Source organism: Paramisgurnus dabryanus, chromosome 13 (assembly GCF_030506205.2).
Source record: "Paramisgurnus dabryanus chromosome 13, PD_genome_1.1, whole genome shotgun sequence".
NCBI lineage: Eukaryota > Metazoa > Chordata > Actinopteri > Cypriniformes > Cobitidae > Paramisgurnus > Paramisgurnus dabryanus.
In genome coordinates, this window is record NC_133349.1 from 198,675 (window position 1) to 226,387 (window position 27,713).

The following is a 27,713-nucleotide window of genomic DNA, read 5'->3' on the forward strand; positions in this document are numbered from 1 at the left end:
CACACTGCAGGTGACACACAGACATTAAACACCTCACACTGCAGGTGACACACACAGAAACACATTAAACACCTCACACTGCAGGTGACACACAGACATTAAACACCTCACACTGCAGGCGACACAGACAGACATTAAACACCTCACACTGCAGGTGACACACAGACATTAAACACCTCACACTGCAGGTGACACACACAGAAACACATTAAACACCTCACACTGCAGGTGACACACAGACATTAAACACCTCACACTGCAGCTGACACACCGACATTAAACACCTCACACTGCAGGTGACACACAGACATTAAACACCTCACACTGCAGGTGACACACACAGAAACACATTAAACACCTCACACTGCAGGTGACACACACAGAAACACATTAAACACCTCACACTGCAGGTGACACACAGACATTAAACACCTCACACTGCAGGTGACACACAGACATTAAACACCTCACACTGCAGGTGACACACACAGAAACACATTAAACACCTCACACTGCAGGTGACACACACAGAAACACATTAAACACCTCACACTGCAGCTGACACACCGACATTAAACACCTCACACTGCAGCTGACACACAGACATTAAACACCTCACACTGCAGGTGACACACACAGAAACACATTAAACACCTCACACTGCAGGTGACACACACAGACATTAAACACCTCACACTGCAGGTGACACACAGACATTAAGCACCTCACACTGCAGGTGACACACAGACATTAAACACCTCACACTGCAGGTGACACACACAGAAACACATTAAACACCTCACACTGCAGGTGACACACACAGAAACACATTAAACACCTCACACTGCAGGTGACACACAGACATTAAACACCTCACACTGCAGGTGACACACAGACATTAAACACCTCACACTGCAGGTGACACACAGACATTAAACACCTCACACTGCAGGTGACACACACAGAAACACATTAAACACCTCACACTGCAGGTGACACACACAGAAACACATTAAACACCTCACACTGCAGGTGACACACAGACATTAAACACCTCACACTGCAGGTGACACACACAGAAACACATTAAACACCTCACACTGCAGGTGACACACAGAAACACATTAAACACCTCACACTGCAGGTGACACACAGACATTAAACACCTCACACTGCAGGTGACACACAGACATTAAACACCTCACACTGCAGGTGACACACAGACATTAAACACCTCACACTGCAGGTGACACACAGACATTAAACACCTCACACTGCAGGTGACACACACAGAAACACATTAAACACCTCACACTGCAGGTGACACACACAGAAACACATTAAACACCTCACACTGCAGGTGACACACAGACATTAAACACCTCACACTGCAGGTGACACACACAGAAACACATTAAACACCTCACACTGCAGGTGACACACAGAAACACATTAAACACCTCACACTGCAGGTGACACACAGACATTAAACACCTCACACTGCAGGTGACACACACATTAAGCAAGTCAAACGAATAGCATACATCTGTTAGTTATTGTGGCTGCGGTGTGTCACGTGACAATCATGATGTGTCGTCATGGACACAAGGGGTCAGTTAAAATATAATTGCATAAATGAGTACACCCCTTTTGAAAATTAAGATTTTTCTACATTTGTTAGTAAATAAGAGACCAATGTGCTGTATTTTTACACAGCAGTTTTATAAACATTTATGTTTCTTAACATAAGAGTGAAAGTCACTTACCATCTAAAGGATACAAAAAATAACACATTTAAATCAAATGAGGTTATGCAAAAATGAGTAAACCCTACAAAGATTCTTTAAAAAAACCTATCTAATTTTTTGTATGGCCTCCATTATTTTTTTAAAAACCGCACTAAGTCTTCTAGACATTGAATAAACATGTTGACAATATACAGTTACATCTTTTATTCTCCATTCTTGAACAATGACCTCTTTCAGATCCTAGATGCTGGATGGAGAATAAATTCTGCTTGTCTTTTCAGAACTCCCCATAACTCAACCTGGGGATGGGGTCTGATTCACTTTGTGCTTCTTCTAAAATGAATTGGTGACCTTAGATGTGTGTTTTGGGTCACAGTCATGTTAAAAGATTGCCTGTTGATCAAGAGGACAGAGTGATGGTAGCATCTTCTCTTCAAGTATTTCACAGTACATACAGTGTATCCTTGATGCCGTCTATAAAATTCAACTCTCCAACACCTGCAGTATCATACAAGACCACAGAAGAGCACTGCCACCATCCTGCTTTAATTTTGGTACTATGCATTTTTCATTGTACTCCTCACTCTTACCACACCATACAGTTTGAAACATCTCAGAGCCACAAAGATTAATCTTTGTCTCATTACTCCACAGTATAGAGACCCAATAGTCTTTACCTTTCTCAATATGAGCTCTAGCAAAAGGCTTTTTGTGCATTGGCTTTCCCAGTGGCTTTTTCTGTGGATGACAGCCATGCATGCCTTTACTTTGCACTATACCTCTGTCGTGTGGTGTCACAGCAAACACCCCAGATTGACTTTCTAATGATTTAGCCAACTGTGCTGAACTTGCATGATGATTTTTTTCAACATCTCTCATCACAAAACACTCTTGATGAGGTGTTAACTTCAGTGGACGTCTGGGACATCGCAGAGAGCTTCCCACAAATCCATCCTTTTTTAATTTTTGGATCCCTTTCGTGACAGTATTCAAACTTATTAGCAATGCTTAACTAATTATCTTGAAACCTTGAGCATTTTGTGCAAAGAAATTATCTTTATTTCTCATGTTTTGAGACATTTTTTTTACAATGTGGTGCTATTCTGTCACCATTACATGAGAGTGGATTTTTTAAATACCACTCTCAATGGCCAGTTATCCTGTGTCCACCTGTGTGATCATTCATTATATTCAGCATTTCCTAGTGAATTCCTGTTAATTACACTTTATTTAATTTTTTTGCTAACACATTCATTGGGGTGTACTCATTTTTGCATCACCTCATTTGACTTAAATGAGTTATTTTTTGTATCCTAAAGATTGTCAGTGACTTTCACTCTTTTGTTAATAAAAATAAATGTTTAATAAAACTATTTTGTAAAAAAGAAAGGACATTGGTCTCATATTTACTAACAAATGGAAAAAAATCTTAATTTTTAAAGGGGATGTACTCATTTATGCTGTGCACTGTATTATTCTATATGTATATATATTCTAGTGTAAACAGCTCCAATGATCCAGTCACAGCCAGCGCGTTCTTGTCTCCCTCCTTCATTTTACAGTCGAATGGTGGCTAGAACGTTTCCAGGTCTATATGGAATGGATTAATCTGCGTTATTTTTTAACGCTTTATTTTGGCAGCCCTAATATATATATATTCTAAGGAAACAACGATAGCCCATGTTTAGTAAACATTTTTATTGAGACTATAAAGACATTATTCTGCAGCCATTTTTTGCTCCCACTGTGGGTGGCACCGGCACACCTGTGGCTACGCCAGTGGTGTTTGAGTTTAGTAGTAAAATATTTGCACCATCATAACTCAACTCAACTAAACTGGCCAGCCCTGCCTATCACTGATTCTCCTGTAGGGTCAGAGGTCATCGCTCTTTTATGTTAACATTCTCTGTGAGGACAGATGACCAATCATGAACAGGAATGATGTCGTGTGTGGGTGCGACTGTGGACAATGTTTCGGTTGTGAACTGCAGAGCATTTTGGAGCGGATTGTAAAAACACAGGCGTGCGTTTCATCCCGTGTGTGTCCCACAGCTGTGCCTGAAGCTCTGTGTTTCATCTGCTGGGAGCCAATCACATGTTCCACACAGCAAGGTCACTTCCTGTGTCTGTGTGATCTGTGTCATTTAATGTTCATTATTTGTCAGGTTTGATGTTGCATTTATTTTACATTAATGAAAGATGAGAATTAAAAGCATGAAGATGAGATGTATATGAGCTTTTAGATTTATTATTCAGAAAAATTGTAAGCCCTGTCAAGTTTAAATGTTTGTGAGGGCATTCTTAAAACCTCATCTCACACACACGTACACACACACTCAGCTCACGCACATACATGCACGTGACACGTGACACATACTGGGTGTTGTAAGATTTTCTCTGTGTGTTTTTTTTTTGTCTAGGTTGAGTTTCAGTCGCTTTGCGTGTTTCTGCCGTCGGACAGTTTGCCGTCACCCAGTACGCTGGTGTGTGGTGATATTCCAGGCACGGTACGCAGCTGGTATCACAGTCAGACGTGCATGCCTGCGACGCTGGTGTTGTGTCTGCCGCAGGTCAGCGTGATGAGCGCTGGTCACAGACGCATGGAACCGCTGCAGGACTTACCGTTCACTGTTCACAGACCTGTGCTGGAGGAGGGTACGACCGCTCACATAGTTTCTACTAGTTTGTGTAGTTACAGTCAGTGTATATGCTGTAGACTTTAACACAGCCCCACTTGAACATGCACACGTGCTTTACTATTACAACACTAACTATTCTGTGTTTGCGTGTCTCTCTGTGTGTGTGTGTACCTGGTAATTATCACGTTGTGGGGACCAATTGTCCCCACAAAGATAGGAATACCAGTGTTTTTGTGACCTTGTGGAGACATTTTGAGGTCCCCATGAGGAAACAAGCTTATAAATCAAACAGAATGATGTTTCATGAAAATGTGAAGTAGGAGAAGGGTTTTTGTGATGGTTGGGGTTAGGGACTGGGGTAGGTAAGGGGAATAGAATATACAGTTTGTATGGTATAAAATGCATGACGTCTATGGAATGTCCCCACAAAACATGGAAACCAGAATGTGTGTGTGTGTGTGTGTGTGTGTGTGTGTGTGTGTGTGTGTGTGTTTGTGTCTTCCTCAGGTGATGCATTCCCGTGGACAGTGTGTGTAAATCAGTTAAGTGTGTACTCTCTCCTGGGACACCAGCGTTCTCTGAGTGTTCTTGATCCCATGGGCTGCACATCCACCCTGGCGCTCACTGGACCAAAACTACAGCCAGACACTAAACACGCTTTCATCATATGTTTGCATGTGGACCTTCAGCCTGTGCACCTAAAATGCTCAAATCCTCAGGTACAGCTGACTTTCTGTATGTTTTTGTGTGTGTGTGTACGCGCATGTTTGGATGATCCTTTGGGGCAAAAATTTGTCTCCAGAAGTGCCAAAAAAAATCTTTATTCTTACAGTAAAGAAAGTATTAGTCTGTAGTAATAATCATTATTCTTTATATGCCTAAATGAGTCTGATATGTCCTCATATGTCGTGCTGAGCTTTGTGTGAGTTGACATAAACTGAGCTGTCAGTCATGCTGGTGTGAGATCACAAACACAAACACACAAACACACACACACACACACACACACACACACACACACACACACACACAGTCAGATGTTGTGGCTTTCTTCGGTTTGTGGAAACAGTGAATATAACTTTGGCCGTGTTGTGCTCTTACTCGCCATGATGTTTATCTGCACACAAACACAAACTGATCTGAGTGTTAAATGTGGAAATGTGAGACCGTGAGATGTTTGTTTTATTTGATGGGAGAACGCCAGCACTGATCTCTGCTGTTTTATAGAGCATCTTTTGTTTTAGTGAACATAAAATTTATATTGATGTGTCTGAGCACAGATCTAGAATCGCTCTTGATCGCTGCATGCTGATTGGATGCAGAACCGCAGCGAGATATATGGAGAAGAGAGACACAGAGACAGTCATTGCTGTCTGCAGCCCACCACTAATCTGGGCTTTGATTAAATCTACTAACTTTAACAGAGCTTTGTGTTACTTCACTGTTGTTAGATTAGGTGACTCTGTATCTGTATTACTCCAATGTTTATTTTTTATTTTGTGCTTTATTGGCATGAGGGACTCATAGGTTTGTATTGGTCTGTGTGTAATGTTACTCTGTCGCTCACTCCCTGTGTCTCTCTCAGGTTCAGCTGCTGTATGGTTTATGGTGTAGATGGAGTCAGATTCTCATCGTACTTGACCAGATGAAGAACAGAGGAACCCAAAGACAATCAGCAGGATTTCCAGACTCTACAGCGCCGCCCGCTGGTCCTTTCTCACCCGTCCACAGCAGTGCTGGCACCATCCCACCAGATACCAGTACCTATAGTCCATCAGCTGACCTGGGCTCTCCAACAGAGGTCAAATACACACACACACACACACACCTGCCGAAACACAACTGTACACACACACACACACATCAGCGATGTAACCAGTATTGTAGAGTAGATGTGTATATATATTAGACATGCACAGATTTCCAATGTGTGACCTTAAGATTCTGATTTTCTTTCTAAGATCATAATTGACAGCATATAGGCTACAAACTAAAATCTACTTTTCTTTAATAAAAAACTTTATTTTCATCCTAAAATAAATTATGAAACATTGCATAAGCGGCTTTAAGTCTTTTGCTCTGATTTTAGCGATTAGCTGTGTTGTCCTCGCACCTCTTCTCAGTCCAGATGTTATGCTTGTATGGCTCTCTGGTATCTCTTGACATTTGATGTTTAAATATGAGATGATAATGCATTAAACTTGTAATAGCGCTGTACATTTTGCACTAATCAAAGTGAAGCCAAATATCACTGTGTCCTTTTGAAACCATGGTGTAATTATGGGGCGGTTCGAGTGGCGGTCTTTGTCAAACAGATCACGTTCCCATGTACAGAATGAAGTTAATGCTGCTGTTGGATGCTGCTTCTACTGTGAGTGTGCGTGTGGCTGTGATGTTATTGCTTGAGCCACTGGCAACAAAAGGACCGGCTCAGAATCAGAATGTCGTGATACTGACCAGCCGGTTACCGGTACATCTGATCATGTGTATAATCAGCCACTTCCAGTCTCTGGCTGATCGATCTGTGCATCTCATATATATGTGTGTGTGTGTGTGTGTGTTTTAAACTTGCTGATGACAGTCAACAAACAGAAAAGTTGATCCTGCAAAATGTCCTCAGTGAGAGTGTGTTTGTGTATGTTGAGAATCACGCAAACATTCATTGCTGTTTTTATTACTCTGAATGGGTTTCATGTTTTGAATGTTCTCAGTTGTGTCATGTTTCACACAGAGTTGTAGTGTAATGTGTTGTGTGTTTGTTTGTGTAGGGTGATTCAGTGCACACCGAGGATCCGGTGCAGTGTGAGACGATGACTCTTGAACAGAAGACCTGCAGCTTCAGCGGTGCGAGTGGAAAACTCAGCGTTTGGATGCAGTGGATGTTGCCCAAACTTACACTTAAACTCTTTTCTTCTGAGCACAGAGACAACGGTACTCATCACACCATCTCACACACATCCAGTGTTGGGAACGTTACTCTAAAAAAGTTATTAGTTATTGTTACTAGTTAATTCTCACAAATAGTTATTACTAAAATTTTCACATAACTTTGATGCCCCCAATATTAAATCTGTTAAATGAACGAAATTGATGTGATGTGAGATGCTTCATTAGATCAGATATATTTGACTGTGTCATTTACTTGTGTGTGAACTCTGCCTCTGGTTGGCTAACAATGGAAATTAAGCCAATCATCATCAGTTTTGTGTTTGTCTCACCTCCTCTAAGACCGCGTTCACACTGTCAGTCCAAATCTGATTTTGGTGCATATCAGATTGGAATCCAATCACATTTAGAACGGCCAAAAACTGCATGAAACTAATTCGTTTCAGGCTTCATCCAGAGGTGGTTTGAAGTCCTTTTCAAGTCCAGAAATCATTTAAGTCTGACTGCTCTGATCACATTTGTGTAGCTTTTTGGTTACGTCATGCTGTCACATCACAAACGCAACCCCAGCGTTATCTTTGAAACAGTCCATTTCTGACAAAATGATAGGAGGGTTTGAGAAAAGTCCATGTATTGGGTAATATAGTTTCTACAACGTCAGAGGTCGAGGCAGATTGTCATGCCAGCGCGACGTCATTGCCATAGAAACAGTGCAGATAATCCGGAACACGACAGAACACACAGATCAGATCTGAACAGTTGTGATGCACAATATGGACAGTCGGTTTGTCAAATCGGATATGCACCAAAATCAGATATGGACTGACGGTGTGAACAAGGTATAACACACAAACACACACTAATCATCATCATCATCAGTTATGTGTCTCACACCCCCCAACACACACACACACACACACACACACAAGAGAAAAACATTGCCTGTCTGGCTGAGAGAGAGAAACTACTTGAAATCACTTCAGTGAGATTAATTACAGTAAAGAGCAACATTTTAATGCCAGTAACGGTGTTATAACGGGGAAAACAGTCATTTATTTGATTACTCATTACTGAAAAAGTAACACCGTTTATTTATAACGCCGTTATTCCCATCACCGCACACATCCTAAACTCTGATTTATTTTATTTTACATAAGATCTGATCTCATGCTGTCCACTGATACAGACAGAGAGGTGTTCATATATTCACACGCAAACACTGACAGAACGCCAACACTTCACTGTTGTGAAATGTGTAATAATCTTATAAGGTTAAATTCTTTAAATGTTGTTTTAATGTGAAGCCCAGGATGAGAGATGGCATTGTGCTGAGTATATTTAGGACAACATCAGTGATGAGATAAAAGAGGCTTGAGGAAGGAACAGAGGTCAGAGCTGAGGTTACATCACTAAAACACTTCAGAAACACACAGACAGCAACTTTACTGATCCTGGACCTCCTGTAACAGTTCTGTGATCTGCAGCTGTGTGTGTGTATGTGTGTGTGTGTGTGTGTGTGTGTGTGTGTGTGTGTGTGTGTGTGTGTGTGTGTGTGTGTGTGTGTGTGTGTGTGTGTGTGTGTGTGTGTGTGTGTGTGTGTGTGTGGAAAGGAAGTTTGTTTGATGACGGGCCCCTGAGAAGCGTCTCCGCCCTTTACACATGTGCCGCTGTTGTTTGTTGTTGTTTTTTTTTTTTTGACCGTCGGGTGCTGATTGGACACGTTACTCTATAAAACAGGAAACAGGAAGCAGCTCTGAGCTCCAGAGCCCGGCGAGAGCACAGCTGCCTAAACGGCAGAACAAGCAGAGATTGACAGAGAATGACACGAGTCCCCGGTCGGGTGTTCATGTGTCTCCGCTGAACTCTGACCTCTTGCTAATGGAGTTTCAGTGAACTTGAGCTTTCAAACGCTCTCCTGTGTATCTCACTTACAGGTCAACATCTGCAGGTGTGTGTGTGTGTGTGTGTGTGTGTGTTGCCATATCTTCATTAGTGTGTGTTTGTGTTTGTTTCCCAGAGGTCTGTGTGGTGGCGGAGATGGAGGACATGAGCGCATCAGTGGATGTCCAGGACGTTTACACCAAGGTGAAATGTAAAGTGGGCAGTTTCCACATAGATCACTACAGAAGCAGGTGAGAAAAGTGTTTTGTGTGTTATTGAGTTTGGGGGCAGAGAGAGGTTCAGGTTTCGTTCCACACACGAGCTGATCCAGCGTGAGAGAGAAAGCGAGATGGCCGAGTATCTTCACCCAGAGCTTGTGTGTTGTTGTAGGCCTGCTGAAGGTTTCCTCTATGATGGAGTGATTCTGCAGTGTAAGGAGATGCCTGTGGTGAGAACTCGAAACGTGAAACACCCCGTTCATCTAAAAGAGCTCTGTGTGTGTGTGTGTGTGCGTGTGTGTGTGTGTGTGTGTGTGTGTATCAATGCTCATATGCAACTGCTCCTGTGTTTAACAGCAGAACCCTCTTCTACAAAACAAGATCTCATTAAACTGAAACTGCACAAATGATTTTGATGTTGTCACTCAAATAAATCAAATCTTATGCTGAGATCAAGCTGAGATAATAATGTATAGTGATCTGTCAGTGTATGGTCTGCTGTTGGACACATTGTGTGTGTGTGTGTGTGTGTGTGTGTGTGTGTGTGTGTGTGTGTGTGTGTGTGTGTGTGATTTCTCTTCTCTCTGCTCCCAGAATCCTTTTCACCTGCTTCTAATCAAGCAGCAAAGCAATCAGATGACTGAAGCCAGAATCTTTCTCTTCTGTTTCTCTTTGTGTTTGCGTGTCTGTGTGTGGCAGTGCTGAAGAGAGAGCGTCGTCGTGTGCTGGGGTCGTCCTCTCTTGCACTGACAGGCTCAACAGACGCACGGTTCTACTGCGACCGCTCGGCAGGCAGGACCCTCACAGCCATTTCACCTTCTTTCCTCCTGTAAGACTTTCTGACTCTGTTTCCTCTGCAAATATCAATTCTGCTAAAGCTTATTTCATTGTTTCAACACAAATCGTAACCGTTACGTGATCAAGCCTCTTTAATTAGAGGTTTTTTATGCACTTTTAAAAGCAACAGTGGCCAAATTTCTCTCCAGTGAACCAAATATCTGAATGTTTTATAACATCACAGCTGAAATTCATGATTACAAATAGGGCTGTAGTCAACCAAAGAAATTCTTATTCGACCAAAGTCCTGTCCTGCGCATCGATTAGTCGACTAAAAATTATAAAAAGATGCAATGTTTTGCATTTTGATTGAACATTTTTAAACAATTGTCATAGAGAATTTATAAAACAAGAACGAAAAAACATCAATAATAATACATAAAACTATAATTATAATACAATTCTTTGAAAATTAAGTGATTTTTTAACTGCAAAGTGAGGAGCTCTGTCCTAGGTCTATAGTGACAGTCACAATCGCGCACCTGACCACACCCGCACGCTACAAAAAATATAACTGCTAAAACTGCCAAATAATGAAAACTCCTAAAAGCTCTCGGATATACAGACTGTATATTCTTCTTTAATTTAAAGCTATGGGTTGACTTTTGTCCAGCCGATATAGGCGTTTTAAAACAAACAGACACACAAACACACACAAAAATAGCCTTAAAACAATCCTAATAATAATAGGCTGTATAGTAGGACGGCCTATAGGTTTATTTTCGTTTTGTTACATTATTCGGAGGATATGAATCAGAGGACAAATGGCTCTTCAGTTTCGAAATGGTTTGGGTACAAGGTGATCGTGTTGAAAATAAAGGTCGTTTGTCTAGCGTTAGAAGCTCATTTAAAACATTGCCGCAGCTCATTTAAGAAAATGACAGCTCCGAAGAAACTCCGCTTTAGACTGAGGAAGTGCTAACATAAAGAAAGAAGATGATCATCATTATCTGTTACCACTGAAATGTAGATGTAATATATTTCCAAATATAAGCCCGTCGAATGCCGAATAGACTGCAACACGATAAAACGATTGGATAAAATGCGTAAAAGACACACCGGCCAAGGCGGGTCTAACTCACTGTGTGCCAGCCCTTGTCATCTTCTGGAACGAATGCAGCAAAGATATTTAATGCTAATGTATGAGGCGTATAGGCATACGCATACGCTGAGTTTTATTAATTTATGATGAAGTGCGTTCTAGTTAACAATGCAATGCAAGTGAACGTGCCGTGCCGTCGCCTCCATGCGCGGTTATTATATTGTCTGCTATATTTGCTTTTTATTTATTAAATACATGCAGTTGGTTGATGAAACATGTATTAAAATTAAGATACAATTTATACAAAACGAAATTCACTTTAAATAAATGCTTTCTATGAAGCAAAACTTAATTAAGTGGTAAAAATAATGTCTGAGGATTTTCAAAAACAAAACTTAATCTGCAATTTACTTATTGCCTAAAATAAATTAATTATGCAACTGGTCGACCAATGAAAATGTCAGTCGACAAAGACAGCATCGACCGATTAGTTGACTAAACGACTTAAGTTGACAGCCCTAATTTCAAAACAAGGAGAGAGGTTAAGACGCTGCATTACTTTCACACACTCACTAACTTCTGTCAAAGGCAAAACTAACAATGTTGTTACCTTTTAAACCTGAGAAACTCACGGTTAGGTTAAGGGGCGGGACATTTCCAAAACGAGTATTTTCAAAACGTTGATGAAGAAACATTCGATACACATTTCTTTGGGATTTTTGTGGCTCTGCTAACAGGTCACAGTCAGTGTTGGGTAAGTTTTGGAAAAAAAGTAATTTATTACTAGTTACTAATTACATCTTTAATCAGTAATTAGATTACTGTACAAGTTACTCTCTTCAAAAAGTATTTATTATTTATACTAAACTACTTTCTATTTATTAAATGATACAAAGATAGGCTTGAAACGGCTCAAATAAATCATATAAAAGTACATCAATTATTTTGCTCACACTTTTCACACACAGGTCAAATTCTCTATTACCTACTTTTGCCTCAATATAGTCCTAATTACTGCTTATTAATATCCTAACCAAATACTTAGTAAAGTAGTTGTTAAGTTTAAATATTGGTTAGGATTAACCCTAACCCTAATGTACAGTGAGGAAAGTAATTATTTGAACACCCTGCTGTTTTGCAAGTTCTCCCACTTAGAAATCATGAAGGGGTCTGTCATCGTAGGTGCATGTCCACTGTGAGAGAAAAACATCCAGAAATAACAATGTATGAATGATTTTTTAACTATTTATTTGTATGATATAGCAGCAAATAAGTATTTGAACACCTGTCTATCAGCTAGAGTTCTGACCCTCAAAGACCAGTTAGTCTGCCTTTAAAATGTCCACCTCCACTCCATTTATTATCCTAAATTAGATTCACCTGTTTGAGGTCGTTATCTGCATAAAGACACCTGTCCACCCCATACAATCAGTAAGAATCCAACTACTAACATGGCCAAGACCAAAGAGCTGTCCAAAGACACAAGAGATAAAACTGTACACCTCCACAAGGCTGGAAAGGCCTAATGGGAAATTGGCAAGCAGCTTGGTGAAAAAAGGTCCACTGTTGGAGCAATCATTAGAAAATGGAAGAAGCTAAACATGACTGTCAATCTCCCTCGGACTGTGGCTCCATGCAAGATCTCACCTCATGGGGTCTCAATGATCCTAAAACAGGTGAGAAATCAGCCCCAGAACTACACAAGAGCTGGGACCACCGTTTCCAAGGTTACTGTTAGTAATACACTAAGACGTCATGTTTTGAAATCATGCATGGCACAGAAGGTTCCCCTGCTTAAACCAGCACATGTCCAGGGCCGTCTTAAGTAGTCATGGGAGAAAGTCATGTGGTCAGATGAGACCAAAATAGAACGTTTTGGGGCGGCAGTGGCTCAGTGGTTCATGTTGGTTGTCTACAAATCGGAAGGTTGGTGGTTCAATCCCCGGCTCCACCTGACCAAATGTCGAGGTGTCCTTGAGCAAGACACCTAACCCCAGCTGCTCCCGACGAGCTGGAAGGCGTCTTGCATGGCTGACACCGCCGTCGGTGTATGAATGTGTGAGTGAATGGGTGAATGTGAGGCAAATTGTAAGGCGCTTTGGATGGCCATGGGTCTATAAAAGCGCTATATAAATGCAATCCATTTACCATTATTCCACTAAACGTGTTTGGAGAAAGAAGAATGATGAGTACCATCCCAAGAAAACACCATCCCTACTGTGAAGCATGGGGGTGGTATCATCATGATTTGGCGGTGTTTGTCTGCACATGGGACAGGGCGGCTGCACTGTATTAAGGAGAGGATGACCGGGGCCATGTATTGCGTGATTTTGGGGAACAACCTCCTTCCCTCAGTTAGAGCAATGAAGATGGGTCGAGGCTGGGTCTTCCAACATGACAATGACCCAAAGCACACAGCCAGGATAACCAAGGAGTGGCTCTGTAAGAAGCATATCAAGGTTCTGGCGTGGCCTAACCAGTCTCCAGACCTAAACCCAATAGAGAATCTTTGGAGGGAGCTCAAACTCTGTGTGACCCCTCCATGATTTCTAAGTGGGAGAACTTTCCAAATAGCCGGGTGTTCAAATACCTACTTTCCTCACTGTAGAATAAGGTTTTGCAGAATCAGGCATTAATATGTGCTTTTTAAGTACTAATAAACAGCCAATTTCTCTAATAATCTCAATAATGCTAATAACCAACCAGTTAATAGTGAGAATTGTAAACTACACTAGTAGTTTGTTACCATTATTCTTATTAACTTACCAAAGTATTTAAAGTGAGAAGGTTCCATAAAATACATGCATATATTGCATAAATGTAACTGATCTCTTCAATAATAACCCATATCAGTGACCAAAGAATAAATTCCTGAATGTTTGCAGTCAAATAAACTGCTGCTGAACAAGGCTTTTTCTCTGATAACTAAGCTGATTATGTGCCTGACGTGTGTTTCTGATCTCAGCCGGTTCGGTGTACGTGTGTTCACCAGAGACTTCACCTTTACTCTTTTGTGTTCTGACAGACAGCAGCGAAAGCTCTGGAGGTCTCTCACCAGCAACACGGTTTCCTGTCCATCACCTACACGCAGGCCGTGACCCGAAACGTCCGACACAAGCTGACGGCCCGTCAGGAACGCACGTCTCAGAGGTTATGCGAGGAAGGTGTAGACGGCTCGCCGCAGTACCTTCACGAGATCCTGCTCACGGCTCAGCCCTTCGACCTCGTGCTCTCCTGCCCTCTGCTGGTGACGGTGATGCGCGTTTTCCACGTTACCCCGCCCCCTCATTTCCGCCACCCAGTCAGAGAGCACCTCACTCCAGGACAGCCAATGAGAGGCAACTCGCTCTCGTCCGGCAATCTGCCGCTCATCTATGTCAACACTAGCGTGATTCGTGTTTTCTGCCCCCTAGAGGATGTGCCAAGCAGCAAATGTAAGCAAAATTGATCAGTCTCGTAAAAATGCAGACATCTCCGGGGTTTGCTTGAGGATGAAGAAAATGATGATGATGATGATGATAAATGTGTGTGTGTGTTTAGATTCACAGATAAAGGAAGACACTGTTGTGCTGAAAATTGGATCTGTTAGTGTTGCTCCACAGGCTGATAATCCACTGCCTCGGTCTGTTTTACGCAAAGACCTCTACCAGTGAGTATGTGTGTGCGTGCGTGCGTGTGTGTTTTCATGTCTGTCTCTCTTTCTCTTTGTCTTGAGCAGATAGCTGGTACTGTATGGTGTGTTTACAGTGATTATTGTGACATGTAAACTACACATGAGATAAATGACTTGAGTAATTAACACAACATTGAAATGCGAGTGCAGACACACTGAGTTTCAGTGTATAGCAGTGATTTGTAATCAGCCCTTCTTACTGTCAGTGTGCAATGATTTACAGATGATGATGATGATGATGATGTGTGTATGAGGATATTTAACTTTTATTAGGGTGATGTTTAACAGGCGTATGGTGTATTTATGAGTGTATGTTTGGCCTGGAGGGAAGGCTGAATGTCAAACACACCCTAAACTCTGAGCTGAGTGTGAGAACAGAGTCACACCTACAATCTTCCTCCTCCTCCTCCTCCTCCATATATCACACCTGACCACAACACAGCCATCCTTCATTTTATTTACTTCAGTACTTTATTGTGTTTACTTACAGTAATGAAATACTTGTTTAAATTATCACAATAACAATAAACAGTAAGGTGATATTACCTAAAGGATATAAAGTCAAATAAAAAAATCAAATAAATATAAAAACAGACTTTTAACATGACTGTGATGGATTACATTTAGTGATGAAGGCAGTAGTTGTGCTTTTTGAAGGTCAGCGGTTGATGGCTGATTGTTTTCCTTTAACATCTGTGTATGATCTTCTTCTTAAAAACTCTGCTTTTCTCTCATCTCTTTATATTTAGCACAGTGAATGAGAGTCTCTCTCTTTTTATCTCTCTCTCACACACACCACTAATTGCAGTAATTTCAGATGCAAATGAAACACAGTTGAAATAGAGTTGGTCAATAAACGCTGAGCATGCGGTCAGTGAGATGAAGCACAGCTCATGTGTCTCATGATGTCATTGATACAGGTGGCGTGTGAACACAGACACGACTTAGATTAAGCCAGGATTAAGTCTAAACATTTAAGTAGCTTTTATAAATGTGGCTTAGAAAAACATTTCTGGTGTTCATCTTGAGACAAAACAACGGCACTGATGCACTGATGTATTGGACTGAAGCCTTGTCTGTGAAACTGATAAATGATTGTCCCATCAAAGAAATGTTTATGAGAATCTGACAGATGAAGGTTTGAAGCAACATACAGTGTAGTTAAATTCAAACTAAATGAGACCATATGAAGTCATGAAGATGTTATACATACAGTAAAAGAAGTTAAATGAAAATTAGTGCATACTGTGGTAGAGAGAAACACGCTGTAATCTCTCTTTCTCTCTCTCTCCAGACGGGCATTAAATCTGGGAGTGTTGCGTGACCCGGGGTCAGAGGTTGAAGATCGTCAGTATCAAATCGATCTCCAGAGCATCAACATGGGTACAGCTCAGTGGGATGATCTGAGGCCCGAGCGGGAGAGCTCAGCGAGTGGCTGTCCTTCAGACATAGAGAGAAATTCCCAGAATCCTGCACTGGAGTGGAACATGGCCAGCAGGTCTGTCACTCCTGTATCCAACACACACAGACAAGCACAAACAGACACACACACAAACATAGACTCTGCTGAGTGTTTGATTGTGTCTATAGTTGTTGTGTATCTTATATCTGTGTGTGTGTGTGTGTGTGTGTGTGTGTGTGTGTGTGTGTGTGTGTGTCTCTTCTGGGATTATCATTTGGCCCAGTGTCATTTTTCACTGAAAATCACATGATCACCTGGCAGCAGAATATCCACCCCGGCCCACCAGACACTTTTAGTCTTTTTGTTGTAGTCGTTGAGTATTTATTCTCTCAGTAAATGTTGTTAAGTTAAAGCCGTCGCCCTGTGAGGTCACGCGAGATCTCTGGCACCTGTTCAGGTAACTGGATCTTTAATGGGTACGGTCCAATCGTGTGCTGGCAGTAATCCTGCGGTTCCTGCTGTCTAATCCACTGACTCTCATAAATATTAGCGCTTTCACTGTATGATTGTTTTAATAGTAGCAGATGTGGCAATTAACAGCACGTTATAAAGCACGGAGTGTTTGTTTTACTGCCCACAAATGTTCAGTGAGATCGGATCAGAGAAAGAGAAAACGTTCAGATGTGGGAGTCAAAGCGTGGGAGTTAAGATATGAATATTTGAGCTCTGCTTTGTGCGCGCGCACATGTGTCTGTGTGTGTTTATTGCAATTGCAACGTGACATACCACAAACACTCAAATTTCAATTAAATGTTATGTATATAGCACTTTCTACAATTGTTTAATTGTTTCAAAGCAGCTTTAGATTACTAGATGCAGGAGAAATCACAATAAAATTGATGGACAACATAAGCAGCAGAATAAAAGCGGCTAAGATTAAACCATACTTGTGAGTGTAGTAATAATATAACTTATAGAAGAGGATGCTAAGTTAAGCCAATTTCAGCTGATAGATTGCTGTCAAACATCACACCTAAGATCTTGACTGTGGAAGACAACACCACAGTGCAGCCATCTATGGGCAACTTGTAGTCAGAGATATTTAGTTTGGACCGATTCGGTTCAGTTGAAACATGTAAAGACTCCTTTTCCTCTCTCTGTGTGTTTATTTCTCTCTCTTTCTCTCTCTTTGCAGTATTCGCAGACAGCAGGAGAAGAGAGTCATATTGTCACCGATCATCACAGATTTCTCTGTGCGGGTAACAGCTGCACCTGCTATCATTTACCGGAGGCCTCTGGCAGCAGTGCACGGAGCAACAGAGGTAGTCAGAGATTCAAGAACTTATCAGAATGTGTGTTACCTTAAAGCTAAACTAATGTTTTATTTGTATTTTTATTTGTACCCTGCCCAGTTGCAAATGCTTTGGCAATACAAGTGTAGAGTTTTTTGTCAATAAAGCAGACTTAAACTATGTTTCACATACATTATGAGTACAGTGGTCATAGCTGTGTTTTAATATTAATAAGGACTGGAAGAAATGGTTTTATAATCCTAATATGAATCTGTGTTGTTTTTCTGTAGGATGTGGTGGTGTGCGGTCACAGTTTGGAGATAAATGTGACATCGAGTCTGGAGCTCTTCCTCAGTATCTCTCAGATGCAGTTACTTCAACAACTTCTACAGGCTAACGTGGGACTGACAGATATCAATGAAACTCCTAGAGATGTACGGCAACACAAACACAAATAACAATCACACTGCACACAAGCTCAAAAATATCACAACCTCAGCCCCAAATTAAAGTAAAAACAACTGTTGCTTTAAAACTTAAAGGTGACAGAGAATGAAAAAACGTCTTTACCTTGTCTTAGTTGAATAACGGTTATCTACACGTATTCACAAACATACGAAAATTGCTAGACATTCTGAACATCTCCGTTTCATAGACATTCCTCCTTTAGAAGTGTTTGCCAGAAAATGGACCAATCTGAACAACGGATACATGTAACTTAAAATGCATCTCACCCCCCCCCCCCCCCCCCCACTCTCATTCAATTCCCTCGCCTTCAAAATAATTTGCATACATCTGACCTCTCGTAAATTGCAGCAGTGTTCGCGAAGTTCAAGGCGAAATGGCGAGTCGCGTTCTGAGGTGTGATCTTCTATCTGTAAAATTTTGGTGTGTCTGTGTTCAGAAGATGGCAAAGTTGACATTCTTTTGTGTGGCAGCAAAGGGAGCCAATCAGCATCAACTGCTTGCATTTCATAATGAGGTTGCCAGTTAAGCCTGAAGGGCCCCAAATATGTGCAAAACCACACAATTAAAATCCCCCACCCTAATAAAGCTTTCTGAGAGAGGTTTTTAAAAAGCTTCTAAGGCTGCCTGTGTCTGTCTTTCTGTCTACCTATTTACCTGTCTGTCTGCCTACCTGTCTGTCTGTCTCTGTTGGTCTGTCTGTCTGTCTCATCAGTCTCAATCTGTCTGTCTGTCTATCTGTCTGTCTGTCTGTCTGTCTGTCTATCTGCCTGTCTGTCTCATCAGTCTCAGTCTGTCTGTCGGCCTGTCTCTGTCTGCCTGCCTGTCTGTCTGTCTGTCTCTTTCTCTCTGTCTGTCTGCCTGTCTGTCTCTCTCTGTCTGTCTGCCTGTCTGTCTCATCAGTCTCAGTCTGTCTGTCTGCCTGTCTGTCTCTCTCTGTCTGTCTGTCTGTCTGTCTATCTGCCTTCCTGTCTGTCTGTGCCTGTGTGTGTGCCTGTCTGTCTTTCTGTCTCTGTCTGTGTGTCTCTGTTTGTCTCTCCGTCCGTCTGTCTGTCTGTCTGTCTGACGGTTTGTCTCTATTTGTCTGTCTGTGTCTCTCTCTCTGTCTGTCTCAGTGTTAAATGGCTATTAATGTTATGAGCGTCTCATTGAACAGTACTGTTAACATGTAACCACTCACATACAGACAGCCACACACACACACACACACACACACACACACACACACACACACACACACAGACACGCACGCACACACAGACACACACACATACACGCACGCGCACACGCACGCGCGCACGCGCACGCACGCGCGCACACACACACACACACACACACACACACACACACGCAGACGCGCACACACACACACACACACACACATACACATACACACACACACACACACACACACACACACATTCCTCACTCAGTAAACAACACATATGGCTTTCTCATAAACACAGAGTCAGGGCTGTGAAGAGAAGTGAATGCTGATACAGATTGATAGATAACCAAATAAACATTAGACAGCTGTTGGACACAGACCAGTGAAACACACACACACACACTAAACTCTACACTGGGAAACACAACACATCACATGTGTGATTCATCTCTACAGAATCACCGTTCACAGATTCAGGACATGAACAACTCATCTGCTGTCACCTGACATCCAGTGACTACAAACATTAACACAGTGGTTCCAGGGGTGCCCAGATTTATGAGATTTACCTCAGAAACCACAGAAAAATATATATATCCTAACCAACAGAACTACATTCTTTCATTTAACATGTTTTGTTTTGTTTTGTTTAATTGAAATTTTAAGTTTGGGATTGTTTTATGTCATACATTTTCTTTAATGGGGCGGTGAAGGGATGCACCGTACACAAAGGCAGAGCACTCTGAAAAGTTTGTGTCTGTCTGCGTGTGTGTGTGTGTCTGTGTGCGTGTTTGTGTGTGTGTGTGTGTGTGTGTGTGTGTGTGTGTGTGTGTGTGTGTGTGTGTTTGTTTGTTTGTTTGTTTGTACTTCATCAATGTCCTCAGCCTAATTTTTTTTGTATATGATCATCATTGGTTTCTCTTACAGGTTATGGTGAAGTAACAGCACTTCTCTTAATCGGTAACTAATCCTCGTTCAAGGACTCTTTCATTACATGACTACAGGCTTGAGAGCTCAGTCTCTTCAGTTCAGTTGAGTCTCTGCAGAGCTCAGTGAAACAAACCTAACCATGCCATCACTTGTTTTGAATGAAAATCTCTCTGCTGTGAGTTGTTTTGATTGCTGAAGTGCAGAGATTCCCTCAGGGACGGTGGCCCGTGTGTTCATTTGCTTTGCGGCCCCACGAGCGGTTAGTTGAAGGTCAGCGGACTGCCGTTTGTTAGCTCTGAAGCTCAGATGAATGTTTTTGAGGGTTCAGGTCTTATTTGGCGATGACCTGTGAACTCTGCGTCTACAAGACTTCGCACTTAACATGCGCTTGCCTTGCTGGGAAGGTCGTCTGTGTTTTCTTTCTCTGTCGGAGCAGAAGTAACTGAGGTTTATCCTTCGGTTGGTCTGGCTGCGTTTGGCTACTAAACATCTGCTAAGTAGGAGGCTCGCCACAGCTTATCTCAGATGCTTTTACGCTTTCAAAGTTCATGTACTTGGCCTTCTAGACTATGTTATGAAACCAGATCTTCTTTTTCTCTCAGTGCTCAGTGACCCCTCGTACCAGAATCGACCGATAATTGACAGGCAGTCAAAACACTTCAGACGCTTTATCCAGAACCTCTCTCAGCGCAGCGGCCCGGCACATTCTCCAATTCACCTCAGAAACCCGATCTATTGGAGATCAGTAGCAGCTGAGGCTTTCGGTCATAACAGTTTGTCAAAATTGGCGTGAAACTCCAGATAAAATCGTCAAGCGCAAAATTACATTAAAGAGAAACAAATATGGTCTTTGAGGTGAAGCTGCGGAGGCCGTCTGACCCGAGACTCTGGTTTCAGCTCAGGTGAGGGAGAGCGGTGCCCTCGTCTGCTCTCTGCCCGGGCCCGAGCGGGGTCATGCGTTTAGGGAAGCGGTTATTGGAGGGTAAAGAGGGTTAACCTGAAGCTGGGCTGAGAGAAATGTTTGGTTAGGCTGACCTGTTCCCATCACCTGTATAATCAAGATTACACATTTAAAAATATTGAGAGAGAGGTGATGTGATCTTTGCAGAACGTGCAGATTGTTTCTGCTGGTGGTGCTGATGATGTGAATGAATGTGTTTTTTATAGTAACGATGTTTTGTTCTGGCTTCATGCGTCTCTTTCTGTGTTCTGGGTCTGATGGTGATAAACGAGAGCAGCTCATCTCTCTGTAAATGGACAGAAAACAACTCGACTGTCTGACTGCCCCCCCCCCCACAGCAGCGATGGGCCTCGTTCACCCCTCGCTTACCCTGGATTTACTCTGGTTGCTGTTTCTGGTTGGTGTAATCAAAACAAAAGCCAAAGAGCGACTCTGTGATCTTATGGAGACACAAGTGTTTGAAGTTCAGGTCACTGAGAGACACTCGGCACAATTTAATCTGAAGTCTCGTCAATGTTCGGTCCAAACATACAGTGAGATCTGTAGAGGGTTAACATCCTGCTCACCTAACTGAGTATTTCTGATGGGAATGAACTTTCATAGATAAATTGTTTAATTATGTTTACTTAATACCTTGAAAATCCACCATGACTATATTTGTCTGAGGATAATAGATTCAGAATGTTCAGAAAGTTCTTGCTCTTTCCATGAATGTACACGGAAATGAAGGGATCTTATTTTCCAAACGACTCCTAAAATAACTTTGTGTGCCAAACAGACCCAAGTTATCATATTCACTAAACTATGTGATCTTCTGTTGTGTTAAACCGCAGAATTAAAGTTGTATTTGTTTGGAACGACATGAGGTCAAGTGAATGATGACAGATTCTTCATTTTTGGATGACCAAACCTTTTATGTGTTGAATGTGTCTGATGCTTACTGTGGTTCAGTGCTGCTGACCTCTGACCCCTGACTGTTTTTAAAGGACTCAGATAGTAGTCCAGATGGTACGCTTTCTCTTTTCTTTTATGCTGGTGTATAAGTGAGAGTTCAGACCCATCAAGGCTCGTACCAGAATGAACGCTGTGGGTGTTTTTGCCAGCCGAACGGGAAATAATGACTCACCGGCCTCGCTGCAGGTCTGTTTGTTGAATCTGAACAGCGGAACCGAACTGGGGGACTGAGGAAAATATCTTTCCTCAATCGTTCCCAAAACGGGATCCCACATTCTGGCCTCTGTTGCCAGACTGTCCGAGCGGACGGACCACAGGGATTTCTCAGGCAGCTGAACTCTCAGCGTTACTGCGTCAGGTCGCGACCCGCTCGTGTCTTTGTTGTGGTTAAGCAGCAGTACTGAGCAGTCGTGTGTTCGGGGTCTCTTGGCTTTGATGCACATGCGGTCGTCACGTCTCGTAATGAATGTGACTTCACAGGAATCGTTCCACCCTGCAGAACGAGGCGGCGGCGCTGCTTTATGGTACACACTTTTAAGTGCTTTTGTTTTCTTCAAAGGGAGTCTCAGATTTGAGGCGAACATTCTCAGGCCGTGAGCTTAAAGCATATGAGGTTTCTCAGAGTTCTCTTAAAGTTTCTAAACTGAACCTGACCTTTCATGAGGTGTTAAATGTGGGTGGGCTTCTGTGTGTTTTGTGGGGTGTGTGTGTTGTGTGTTTGTTGCGTTGTGTTGTGTGTGTGTGTGTTGTGTGTGTTGCGTGGTGTCTAATAAGTGAAGATTTCTGTGTAATGTTCTGCCAGTGCAGCTGTAATTCAAAACAGGTGAAGAATGAGACCGACTGATTTCTGAATGAAAGGCAGATGTTGTAGAGAGTGAAACGTCTGACGTGCAACAGGTGCCATCGCTGACCAAACATCTGAACTTGAGTTTCCTTCACTTTTGTCTGTGTTGTAGATGCGAGGTCATCATCTGCCGGCTGCTGCGGGTTCAGACCCTGTGGACAGTTTGTGCGGTAGCGGCGCTCCCTGCGGGCAGGACAGCGGGTTCGGCAGCGACAGCGCCCGTCTGCGAATGGTTCGACTCGACCGCCAAAGCGGCATGGGTCAGCGCCGCCTTGCGCGAACCTCACACCAGTCCATCATCACTAAGAACCTCAGCTTTGTCCCCTTTGATGTTTTCCTCACCGCCGGACGCATCTCTCTCATGACGTATGCCACCGCGGCCGTGAGCAAACCTCCCACCGACGCCTCACGTCCGGAAAAGAGCACGCTCGACGTGCCGGAGGATGATGCCGATCTCTCTTCAGAGGGCGGTTTGTCCTCTGTGACGGCAGACGATCTGCTCGACGGCAATGCCGGCGTGGGATCGGCAGGAATTCCGGGCAGCGTTTTGGCACCCAACCGGGTGTCGGCGCGGCAGGCTTTGGGTGTGACGGTGGTGAGGCAGCCGGGCCGCAGAGGAGACAAAGACTGCAGCCTGGAGCCGCTGTTATTCCTGCAGGTGACGCAGCCGTCGGTGTTAATAAACTGCCACCATCGCAAACAGAGGCTGGAGCTCTCGCTCTTTGACCTCACGCTAAAAGGAGTCGCCAGCGATTACAAATGTCTCGGTGAGTGATGCTCTTCATACGTGACAAAAGATGACATCATTGATAATCAGAACTCTGACTCTCTCTCTCTCTCTCTCTCTCTCTCTCTCTCTCTCTCTCTCTCTCTCTCTCTCTCTCTCTCTCTCTCTCTCTCTCTCTCTCTCTCTCTCTCTCTCTCTCTCTCTCTCTCTCTCTCTCAGATGCAGGAAAGTCTCTGCCAGAGGTTTTAGACTACAGTGTGTTTTGGCTGCAGACATTAGCAGGAGAGGCAGACAGTCGGACTGGCATCCCACCGCCACTGCTGTCTGTCATCATCAGAGACTTTCTCACTGGACCAGGTAAACACAAACGCACGCACATAGACACACACACACACCAGCAGTGTTGGGAAGAGTTGTAGTCTATCTCTCAGAGGTGCCAGTAGTGAATAAATGACTTATCAATGACTGTGAGCACAATGACAATGGGTGGAGCGTTTATACTGTAGCTGGATCTGTGCAGTCCCATCAACCATAGAGGTAGGGGTGTCCTCGACTTAGCATTTACATATTCGAATCAGAATTGTTTAATCTTTCCATAGTCGACCGATAGTCGAATCATCTATGTGTGTGTGCATGGGTTGGGAGGGGGCCAGACCAGGTACAAAGTGGTAACTTTTATTTTCTTTCACCAGCAGCACACATAAAGAACTTTCTGATAAAGTGACCAAAACTGTCTTTCAAGTGATGAACGAAGACAAAACTGACGATGCATTTATATATATATATTTTAAGGTAAAATGTAAGGCAACATTTGTTTAATTATTCCTCATAACATTTTAAAGCCACGATCTACAGAACATCACACAAAAAACATTTTGATAACTAAAATTAACAAAGGTGATCCTTGGAAACCCCAGTTACAATTCATTGTTTTTCTTTAATTTGTAGATTTAGCCATCAAAGCAGTCATGACCAAAAAAAAACGACAAATGAGAAATGACAATTTGTGATTTTTACTGTAAATGATAAAAACGAATCTTTATATACAACTCATTAAACGTTAATTTATAACAAGAAAAACACTGAAATTAATGATTTTATAGACACCACGCGTTATTATTTAGCACAGAAATACCTGTTTGCTTGCTTTGACTTTGATCATCTCTTTAGGTACAGAAACATCTGATGATTCTTATTTAATTTATTTAAGGAGTCTCTTTGCTATCATTTGAAAGTGAACACCGACCATAATATTAAATCACAAGAAAATGCCTCAAGTGCACGGAAACAAAACACAAGCCAAATACATAAATCAGATAACCCAGATTGATTTATAAATAAAATAAAATAAAGAAATTATTAAAAGAACGAAAGTATTGCCAGAATTTCTTAAATGTAGAAACAAAGAGGCAATGGTTTATTTACATAGAAACATCTTATGGACGTGTAGCCCGGTCACATCTTAAAGATGTCACTGTTTCAGACCATTACAAGATAACCTGTATGTATAACTGTATTTACAAACCAGTAAGTTAAGTTAATGTCAGCAGTCTTTCAGTAAGTAAGCAGACACGACAACAGCAGTAAGAAACCAAAACTTAAGTTGTGGATAAAAACTCTTGTGAGAAAGCCTGGAGGGTCAGATCTTAGATGACACCGCTACAGCTTCACCCTGTAACTTTTGGTTAAAATGAAAGCTTATAATAGCGTTTATCAAGCAGAGATGGTGATAGGGGACGTCTACGTTTGGTTAAATAAAGGCGTAGTAAAGTAATGAGTAGCAGTTATAATTATGTATTGGTTTGAGGCAGATGTCAAGCGGTCGAGTAATGTTTTAAAGAAAGATGGTGAAAGAGGCATAATGTTAGTGATTGTAGCTTTCACATCACACCGTTGATATTGCTTTGTATAATCTAACTGGGCTGTAAGTTTACTGGGAGACAACCAGGCATATAAGCTGGTAAAGTAAGCAGAATGTGGAGATGTTATTAATAAAGACGTCCATCTAATATTGGTGTGGGTGACCCATGCAATGGCCAAGCTATGGATTGTAGTCATCAGTTCAGCATCACAAGGAGGAGCATCGGTCAGAAACTGTGATGAATATCATGCCTAACCAGATCTGTATTTCTGTATAAGGAATCTGTCGATCTCCAGTATCCTCTGTGACAAAACAAGTTGATATTAGCGGGAAATGTTACAGGCATACGGATCAATGAATGTGTGAGTTCAGTTCTGGTCAAGCTAATGCTGTATTGAAATGTTGAGGAACTGATCTAGGTGAATAATGTAAAGATATCAGGATTATTATTTTTTCTAAGGATTACCTCTACATTATGCATCTAGGAAATTAAATCTGATTTTCTGCTGTTTGTTTCAGAGTTGAAGGTTGACATCAGTCGCCCGTTGAGGGTCAGCCCCACACTGGCTAAGATTGAACAGGCCAAAGACTTTTGGAAGAGAATCTTTCCTGAGAGAGAGATGGATCGGTCGCCCTCGGGCTCCACCCACTGCTGCGACGGCGACGCCCCCCTTCAGACTCCCGAGCTGCTGCTGGGTTCATTGCAGACGGTCGTACCCTTCCACAAGATCTCGCTGCGCACGGTGCAGATGGCGGCGGCTTTGGAAATGGAGTCTCACGCCGCGCGGCCCAGTCTGACGTTGTCCGTGTCGGGCGTGACGGGCGCGTTGACCCTGAAGAGCGACGCCCTCAAGTCTTCAGGTTAGTCAAGTGCAGCTCATTTCCTGTAATAATTACCTGCTGGCCTCAGTCATTCGTGTGTTCTGTGTGCCGCTCCTGATTGAGTCCTTTAATCCGGCTCAGGCCTTAGTTCCTGTTACCCACAATGCACCGCGGCAGAAAATCAGAGCATTTGTTTTATTTCGATTGACCGGAAATCCGCTTAATCTCTCTGAGCCTTTAAGAGAGCCGAGAGTGAATCTCTAAAGCAGACCACAACCCATCTAAAGAGGAAGTCAGTAAGCGTCTTGTGTGTGCTGGTGTTTGTCAGCATCTCCAGCCTGCAGGGCACGAGCAGATCAGAGGAAACCACAGAACGACATACAGCTCATACAGCATCAGGTTTCAGTCCTGAATTCAACAACTAACTCCATATTTACAGTGTTGGCTTGTGGGTGTATGCGTCAAAAGAGCCCAGTGTGTGTGTGTGTGTGTGTGTGTGTCGGTTGTAAGCGCATTTGTGTGAGTGTGTAACTGTATGTTTGTGTGTCTTTGTGTGTGTGTGTGTGTGTGTGTGTGTGTGTGATACCACCCATCTGTATAGCAGATGCCTTTATAAAGAGTTTCTTAATGTTTCTTGAAAATTTTAATTAAAACCTCAACAATTTGCACTTGTTTACTGTATTGGGCACATAACTGCAGCATGAGACATGCGGCCGGGTGCGGGCCAGACTCGCTCTGCCTGCAGTGTGACTTTAATAAACCATCATCCAACTAAACATGATAAATGACAGGTGAGTGTACAAGGTTTCGTAGCCATTGTCTAATAAATGTGTTGCAGTAAAAACATTAAAAGGAAAGAATCACATCACTAATTTTTAGCTCCTCTGAATGTGATTTACTTTTCCTGAAATAAAAAGTAATGTGATTTAACATGATAAGAAAAATAATAGATAGGTGGATGGACGGATAGACAGATAGTGATGGTTAACTTTTGTCAGCCTCCATTACATTTATTGGTCTTTTAATCTGACATTCAGCTTAACTTTTACTTGACATGATGATATATAATAAGTGATGATGAACGGTCATTAATGTTTGTGGATTGTGACGTTCTTCAGACGTGTATCATGGGACACGAGGGTCGTGTGTGGCCGCGAGACTGTGGTTCTCCGCTCGGGTCTGTTACGAGACTCTTGTGGCCGTTAATTACGAAGGTCTTGCTGATGCCAGACCGAAAAACCACAAGCTCTTAAATCTCTCTTGTCACTTAATGAAACAAAGATGTGGCCACAGACCCCAGAGTCGAGGGTCTGTGAGAGATACAGGGATTCATGTCCTGTTTCTGCTGATCGTGCTCATTATA

General features: G+C 42.4%; 1 protein-coding gene across 4 annotated transcripts in view; it reads left to right on the forward strand.

The window, feature by feature from the left end:
• LOC135752156 (intermembrane lipid transfer protein VPS13B-like) overlaps window positions 1-27,713 on the forward strand; it is an 84,324-nt gene that overhangs the window by 38,392 nt on the left and 18,219 nt on the right. The window contains exons 22-35 of one of the 4 annotated variants that reach the window (XM_065270545.2): window positions 4,169-4,403; window positions 4,895-5,106; window positions 5,973-6,188; window positions 7,156-7,318; window positions 9,291-9,405; window positions 9,545-9,602; window positions 14,277-14,685; window positions 14,792-14,900; window positions 16,219-16,422; window positions 17,522-17,648; window positions 17,909-18,052; window positions 23,053-23,707; window positions 23,887-24,024; window positions 26,048-26,389. In XM_065270545.2, the coding sequence (XP_065126617.1) occupies window positions 4,169-4,403; window positions 4,895-5,106; window positions 5,973-6,188; window positions 7,156-7,318; window positions 9,291-9,405; window positions 9,545-9,602; window positions 14,277-14,685; window positions 14,792-14,900; window positions 16,219-16,422; window positions 17,522-17,648; window positions 17,909-18,052; window positions 23,053-23,707; window positions 23,887-24,024; window positions 26,048-26,389 (3,127 nt within the window). Of the gene's footprint in view, window positions 1-4,168; window positions 4,404-4,894; window positions 5,107-5,972; window positions 6,189-7,155; window positions 7,319-9,010; window positions 9,210-9,290; window positions 9,406-9,544; window positions 9,603-10,071; window positions 10,202-14,276; window positions 14,686-14,791; window positions 14,901-16,218; window positions 16,423-17,521; window positions 17,649-17,908; window positions 18,053-23,052; window positions 23,708-23,886; window positions 24,025-26,047; window positions 26,390-27,713 lie in introns of those variants that run through there. The other 3 variants (XM_065270544.2, XM_065270546.2, XM_065270547.2) reach the window with 3 other exon arrangements.